Genomic DNA, 8030 nt, shown 5'->3' with positions numbered 1-8030 from the left:
CTGTTATGTAATATATGCTATTTGTTTAGAGGAGTGGTGTTTGAGTTAAAAAAATTTCTTCCTGTTACAGTGATTCTTTACCTCATTTGTCCAGGAATATGGGCATTTCCATAACTATAAAAATTCCAGTACTGGTGCTGAATAAAACAAGTAGTATCTCCTTCAGTAGTGAGAGAAGCAGGTTTTAATCTGCCTCTTCACACTAGTGGTAAATTTGGCCTTTACAGGTTTGCCCTAGCAGAGCAAAGGATTTGAAAAATGAGGTGCTAACTGCTTTTTTATCTGCAAATCCAAATCTGGACTAATCCATTACAACCTGTTAAGTTTGCTGGCAATTGTTTTGTCTTTTTGCTTAAGTGGATGTCTATTTTTGTAGTCTTTGCCATCAGATCCTAAAGATTAATAGCTGAATATAGTTGTTGTGAGGGTTTACAAAAAGAATACAATGTTGCCTCTATATAGGTACTAAACAGGGTGCAACTTTATTTACAGTGTAAAGTGCATCACATGGAAGTCGTTTAAAACACACAACAAGCAGTGACATAAATGACAATACAGTACTGGGTAGGGTGGGGAAAATATTCCAGCAAGTATCAAAACATCATCAATAGCATTAATATGACAGCCTCTAGTTTCAGCTATTCTGTCCTAACACCATATCTCCTTAAAAAACATGTTGACTGGGTTGATCCCAGGACTCCATGTACAAGTCACTAGTGTGAAGCTGGGGTGCTAAAATCTATTCTCCAGCCCTGAACTGTCCAGCAATGTCCTGCCAGATCTAAGCACTCTCCTCACCACTGCTGTTCTGCTCTGGACACGACCAGGACAGAGTCAGAGGACACACCAGAGAAGCACACTGGAAAAGGGACAAAAACACGAGAATGACATATAAATAAAGATCTACTTTTCTCACCTATCCACTTTTTCCCTTGAGAAGTCCTGTGTTGCTCAATGCAGCTTTCCTTCATTTGCTGTTAAGGCAGCAAGGAAGCCAAGGAACAAAGTGACTACAAATGGTGGTGACTGTGTGCTGAAATGTGGACATTACTTACTGAACACTAACTTCAGTCAAAGCTGTAAACGTCGATGGCTGTGGAGCTGGGAGACAAAAGATTTTTGCTACGTGCTAGCAGAGTTCATTAGAAAAAGAAGGTTGTGGGAGCTAAAACCACAATTCTTCAGCTGGTTGCAGCTCCCACTGGGAAGGAATCTACATTCACATTAATTTGATCCCCTAATGACTCCTATTTTTTACTATCTGTTTTTCTTTTAATGGGCTGAAAGCTCCTAATGGCTGACAACTTTGCTTGTTTCTTTCTTCTCCATTTCTGGTTTTGGGCTAACAGCCATCAGTTATGTGTCAGTATTTACTAGAGACCTGTTACTGTAACTGTGAGCTTGTTTTGGTGTCCTATCACTTTCCTGTATCAGGGTTCATGCATAAAAGGAAGGTACTTCCATAAAGGGGGGTGGGGCAGTTGTGCAGACTCTTAATCTGGAGGGTAACTAAGCAGGAATAGGAAGCTACAGAAGGTAAAATTTATTTCTCTTTTTCTTTCCCAATGATAACTGCAAATTACACTTTTCTGTTATTATTGGGAAAAATGGAGCTTCTGATCAATGACTCTTGTTCTGACTCTAAGATCTTTTCTCATAGATCAGACTTTTTGCTAACTGATAACAGTTACCAAACATGTGACTTTGAAAGGTGCAATGCATGCGATTTCTGTCTTGCAATTCCACCACTCTACTTAATAATAAATTTTAACATTTCAGTTCCTCAGAGCATGACTTAATGGTGGAACTCATGTGTGTTTTCCTCAGACACAGTGGGATCACCAGTCTGAGAATGAGAAATCTGATTATATTTGCTCAGATGTATGCCCTCAGTATTTCTCAGTCAGCTGAGCATTTCTGCCTGTGTGTGTTTAAGAGAGGTCTTTTCCAATTTTTTCAGGATTCTGCATAACAAAACCACAACATTTTTGCAAGCAATAGTAAACTTTCACTCATAAATGTAGCTGGTGCCTTCTCTCTCCATCTCAGGGACAGTCAGATATTGGGACCCAATCCTAAGATATCAAAACCATTCACCTATGAAGAGATGTACCTCATTTATCTAGGAAAGGGATGGTGGTTACAGGCAGGTTGTGAATCCCATGGCAAATGGAAGGTGCGAGTTTCAGAGATCCATCTGCTTCCTACTGCTGGATCCTGGATTATTCAGCTTAGAGCTACACCTGAACAGCCTGTAGGTCAGAAAGCTTCAAAGGCTCTTGTTGGCTAGACTTAATCCATTCTTCTCTGAACGAGATGGTGTTCCCTCATCGCTTTTACTAAGAAATCTCATGTAAAACTCATGCTGATGCCTCCCATTAAGTAACTCTCCAATGAAGTTAATGTCAAATAAACTACACTACAGAATCTTCTTCTTATGCTCACCAGAAACTGTGGTTACAACGCAGATCTTATCACATGCAGTTATAATTTTTATCAGCTGAAGTTCCAAGACAGGCCCGATGCAGAGTTTAGAGGCTCATTCAGCCTTGTGTAACACACTTTACTGTTGAGTTGCTGGACAGTAGTATGCTTTGACAGCTCCTAAGCAGAGTTGCCATATTCTGTTTAATCACGGCTGGCAGTATAGTACAGTTTAATTAGCTTAATTAATGTAAGAAATGGGAGGGACTTCACCTTAAACAAGCACTTCCTCAGTGGATTGTAGGAATTTTTACATTTGTATGTGTATGACACCTATGTAGCAGCATATATTTGATAATACTTTTATAAATGAAAAATACAGAGGATTTCTTTAAAAATTGAAAGATGTATCACAAAATAAAATACAAAAGAAGGGAGCTGGGGTGGGGTGGGGGAAGGGAAACAATGGATTTGATTTACAATGCATTAGAATCCAAGCCTTGGTGCCTAGGCTGAAGAAAGATATCTGAATGCAGAATTGCTGCTCTGATGTTAAAAGGGATAGAATCCAGCCTTCCGCTTCCTGCATCAAAAACAAAGTAAAATCAGTGGTGTGCTGAACATATCAAATGATCAACACTGAGGCGCAAGAGGATGGTGTCTGAAAGTATACCATGGATTAGAATGCCACAGCTCAAAGAGGTGGAGAGAGTGCCATGGGAAATAGAAATATCTGACATTTAATTTAAGTCATGGCTCATCACAGAGTAGTTTGGAACTAGTCTTATTCTGCATGCTGCTAAAAACTTTGGGACCTTTCAGCTTCCCCTTATAAATCCACACCTTGTTAACTGCAGCAGGGAATCTCTGGTATCATGTTATTTGCCTGTATTTTTTTAGAATTCCTAGGTATCATATCCCATCAAGAGCCACAAGTAACTGAGGCCAAAACTTAAGAAAATGTGAAACAGATCTCAGAGCTCGTTTCTTTCTTCACCCATCCAGTTATGTTTGGGAAATGTCCTCTCAAACACAGGTCCTCTCTAGAAGGAACAAGCTGCTGGACCCCAATCCTCCAGGGCTAATGACCCACCTTCTGTGCTCTGCTGCACAGAGCTATGGATTTGGACAAAAAAACCCAGCAAAAGAAGCCAAGGATAGTCTGGTTTGGGAATAGCCAGAAACTTTTATCATGAGATAAGCTCCACTATTTTTGGCTATTATGCCTGCTGAATTTGGGCTTTTCTACTTCATGTCCTAAATGGATATACTACCAGACTTCAGATGCATACCTTTCTAAAGCTGAAAGATACTGCTTGTTGGCAATACATTTAAGTTGCTTCACAAAGGCACATGTAATCACAGCTGACAATTGAACACTATTTGTTTTGGACAATGTGATTTGTCAGTCAAGCATTCTATAGTTTTAAGATAAACTGTCTATCAGAGGGATAGGAAGAAATGTCTGTCACTCTCTGCCCAGAAAGAACAGAAAAGATTACAATGTCACAGGCTTCATCTGTTCCCTGCAGAAAAATAGTAATATTCATCTGGTTCTTATTTAGCTCTCCAGAATAATGACCACTGTGTTCAGCAAGAGGCTGTGTGAGTTGAGGTATACACATTTTTTGCTATCATGGCCCTAGAGCTGCCAGGAGATTTGAACTTGGACTTGCCTCAGAGGCACCTTGTTGTACTCTTTAAATGATTACATCACTCAATGCTGGGTGTAAGATGACTTACATAAGTCATAATAAACATTGCATAACCCCAGTTTTAAACATGGACCTAGCTGAGGTGTATACAGTTCAAAATGAACACTAGTAAAGAGTAAGCCACCAAAATTTCCCAAAGAACATTCTGTATTACATGTCAAAACTCCACCTCCATTTACATAATGAAAAAATCAGTCTAAACATTGTGGGTTTGCCTCTCTGATTACATGTAAAGATAGAATTTTCAGAGTTTGCTACAAGTTTGGCAATCATTTTGCAGAGTACCCTCTAAGGTCTTTACATATTGCCTATGAAACTTGAGGCATCTAAAGGTTACTGATTTACAGAATCTAGAGATGCTCAAAATGTTAAAATTATTTGCTCATTCCTCAGATTTAGAGTTCAGTAGGATGTGATTCAGTCTAGCCCTGGGACAGTGCTCACTGACACTTACCTAGAGCAGTCAGGTCCAGTCCAGGAAGAGGGACAGTAGCACCGGTTTGGTCGTATGCACCTCCCACCATTTAAGCAAGGCAAGTGGCAAACAGCTGCACACAAACACACACAAATTTGCATTAATGAGCACATCCACAACAAGCTGATTTGTTGAGGAATAGTAGCAGGACACTGAAAATCCATCCTGCCTTATTCTGTTAAGAATGGGAAGGGCAACCTGAGAAGCATATGTCTGCTAAGTGTGATTTGACTCCTTCTACTACTTTTGCTGTCTGATGCATTGTATGAGCTGCCTGAAACAGGCAGTGGGTAATTTCACATTGCCTTAAAAATTCTGTTGTTCTTTGATTCCAATTAAGACAACAAAGGAATGCAAGCAGAAGTAGGAGCAAGAATTAGAAGAATCATGAAATGAACAGGAATAAACTGTAAATTTTTTTTTAAAGGTATGTGGCAGCTTAACACTAGCCAGGACAAACAGACACCAGACATGGGAAAAAAGTATAGAAAGAGACAGCAAAAGCAGAGGAAGCTGAAGGTGAGAAAGCCATGCGCAGATCAATAGCAAGCAAGGAGGAAGACTTCATGGAATGGCACCCGTATGGAGATAAGGAAAGGAAGCAGAGAATGACAGTAAGATCCTGAAAGACACTGGATAGCCCTAAGAGGTGAGACTAGTTGCAACGGGGCATTAGAAAAAACACCCTTGTCTGCCTTACAGGTCACGCTGAGCCTGGCTGAACATGCTTTTTTGTGACAGTCTAACCCAAGGGCATCACGTAACCAAACACAAAGTTTCAAGTCCTCCTATCAATTTTGAGATTGAAAGGTAAAGGACCACACAGTTTATAGAACCAATTTAGATATACGCTTAACGAGGTCCTTCAAACACAAACATTTATATTGCAGGAAATATGTGAATACTTTAAAGCAGATAATGCCATAGTGAGGACAAAGTCTGGGTAATATTTTTGCAAGGAATATGCATTAGGGAGCACTAATTATTATGGAATGACAGGAAATAGAAATGAATAGTCACAGGAATGCAAAAAACCTACTCCAGTTCCTCTGGGCCAAACAAGAACAAACAATGGCAGGAGGCTATTGTGATAGACCATCTATATACAATTAAGTGCACCAAGTGCATAATGTTGAAAATTACTTCTGATTTTGGAATGAAGCATATGACCAAAACATCTTTAGCTGCCACTGAAGTATTTCTCTATCACAGCAAAATGTCAATATCAGTAGTTGAAACAACAAATGATTAAAAAACTTCATAAGCAGTGTTTATGATGCAGATGCAGTTGCTCACTATAATTTTCCCTTTAGCTACTGAAAAGCAAGTCAAGCCTGTACAGATTTGAATGGCTGGCCAAAAAGCCAAGAAGCCATCTATCCTCCTCAAGCACCTATTATAGATGCAAAGCTTGTGAAATATGAGAGGAAATGATGCATTATGTGTTAGGTAAGAGTCCCTTTAAAATACAATAGTCCAGAGTGAAAATGTTCTCTCTGGTAATTCAATTTTCTGCAGAAGGATTTGGTTTGCAGTGTATTGCACAGCTTATCCCCCAGATTCACCATTCTTATCAGTTAAACAAATACTATGAACATTCATTAACAGGGGCATGAATTCCTTCCCAGCTCACCCCATCAGCTACTTCAAAGTCTTGCAGGAAGGCAAAACTGGGCTTTCATGTTAAGATCCTATTGTAAATCAGTTAAGGTACACCTGGACAATAAAAATACTGAAGAAACTGAAATGCATGCTTAAAAATAGCTAATATTTGTAAGTGTTTAAGATTTAACAATGATTGAAAGATGTTTCAGTAATCAGTCAGTTGCTGAGTTTTATTGTCTTTTCACAGGGAAAAGTCTTTCAAAATCTGGTGTTTGTTCAGTCTTCATATGAAATCCCATATTCTAAACTCAGATTCAAATATTTTCCATAATTAGAGCTAACCTCATCACACATAAACGGACTGGTTAGGCCACAATCCTGGACACTAGAATCACTTCCCTCCTACCTCTCACTATTTTTCTGTGCTCCATGACCTTCATCTTTGGTTAGGTGCAAGTAAGAGATCTAGTAAAAAGAAGTGCACATTGAATTTGCTCAAAGAACTTAGATGATACCTAATGTAAGGCACCTCTGTACAATGAATCTATTGAATTCAATCACCCTTAAATTGTTGCTTTGGTGTGCTCTCTGTCCTGATTCTGTACCCATGAAATCAGTGGGCATCCACCAAACCAGACAGCTATGTGGTGAAAAACCTCTGTAATACCTGCAGCTTGTTTGTGAATTTAATGGTGACCTGCGTTTCCTGAAGATGGAAATGAAAATCATGCACCTGGAATTGAGAAAAATAGTTTTATTCTTCTCCTTGGAAACCTTTTCTCCTTTGCACTGCTTTTTGCAGAGAGTACTTTTGTGAATACTGTCTGTCCTTTTTGAGAGCAAGCTTTTCTGGTACTTTTAAAGACTCATCAGGGAGGGACTAGTCTGAAGGTAGTGTACAGCTGGGAACAGCAAATCCTCCAGGAACCTTATTGTAGGCCTGGGTTTTCCTGACAAGCTCAGGAGCTTTATGAGTCCCTAGAGAACTGTGCTAGTTATTGCTAGCAGAGTCCCAAAAAGTGATAAAAAAGGCAGGTGAGAAGTTTTACCTGTATGGCAGCGTGATCCAGTCCATCCGAGGGGGCAGTCACATTGGTAAGGGGCCACACAGCGACCTCCATTGAGACATGGCAGAATGCATATTGCTAAGGAGAAGAGAACCAGAAAAAATAATTATCTCCCATGAAAGCAAAGAATAGAGTGTGCAAGACATGAGCTTATGTTTAACTAGAAACTCTACTTACCCTTGAACTGTTTGCATGGAGTATTAGCAGAGCTGAGCAGGACCTACCCACCAGGCATGAGCAGCTTATACAACTGACAGACATGACAGACAGATATGACAAAGAGTAGTGGCAAAGAAATGGATAGGCTGGAGCAATTGCTGGAGTCCTTCAGGTGCTTGTAGGCTCTGTGTTCATGGGAAATGAGCCAGGGCTGTTTGTATCTCACATGTAATATCCACAGACTGGCCACTTCTGTGATGGTGCTAATAACACCAGTTCATACTTTAATCACAAAAAACTGGATTGTTCGTGAATTCTCTGGGCTTGCAGATGTAGCGTCCAAAACAAGTTAATCTGTGCCCTGCCCATAGAAAAGCACTTTGTCTAGGCCAGTGAAAATATGCTGAGACAGGTGAAACTATATGCCCCTTGGGAAAAGCAGCTTGGATATAAGGCATTTTGGGTGAAAAAGGCTAGGGCTGGAAACTCTGGGGAAGAAACAAAGCACATACCAATCAGCTGATGACCTGTGGACAGAGCAGCAATCGAGCTACACTGCTCCTTGGAGCAGATCTGCAAAATTTC

At 40.0% G+C, this 8030-nt stretch overlaps 1 protein-coding gene across 3 annotated transcripts in view; it reads right to left on the bottom strand.

The window, feature by feature from the left end:
• Window positions 1-459: 459 nt before the first annotated feature.
• The window catches only part of SVEP1 (sushi, von Willebrand factor type A, EGF and pentraxin domain containing 1), a 117557-nt gene continuing 109986 nt past the window's right edge, over window positions 460-8030 (bottom strand). For all 3 annotated transcript variants that reach the window (XM_026797763.2, XM_026797764.2, XM_014272460.3), the window contains 3 exons: window positions 7269-7364; window positions 4594-4687; window positions 460-3007 (listed from right to left, as the gene is read on the bottom strand). In XM_026797763.2, coding sequence (XP_026653564.2) covers window positions 2977-3007; window positions 4594-4687; window positions 7269-7364 — 221 coding nt within the window. In that variant the 3' untranslated portion in view covers window positions 460-2976. The remainder of the gene's footprint in view (window positions 3008-4593; window positions 4688-7268; window positions 7365-8030) is intronic.

This window comes from Zonotrichia albicollis, chromosome Z, assembly GCF_047830755.1.
Source record: "Zonotrichia albicollis isolate bZonAlb1 chromosome Z, bZonAlb1.hap1, whole genome shotgun sequence".
Taxonomy (NCBI): domain Eukaryota; kingdom Metazoa; phylum Chordata; class Aves; order Passeriformes; family Passerellidae; genus Zonotrichia; species Zonotrichia albicollis.
Note: the sequence above shows the minus strand (reverse complement) of the source record. Positions and strands in the feature narration are given on the sequence as shown.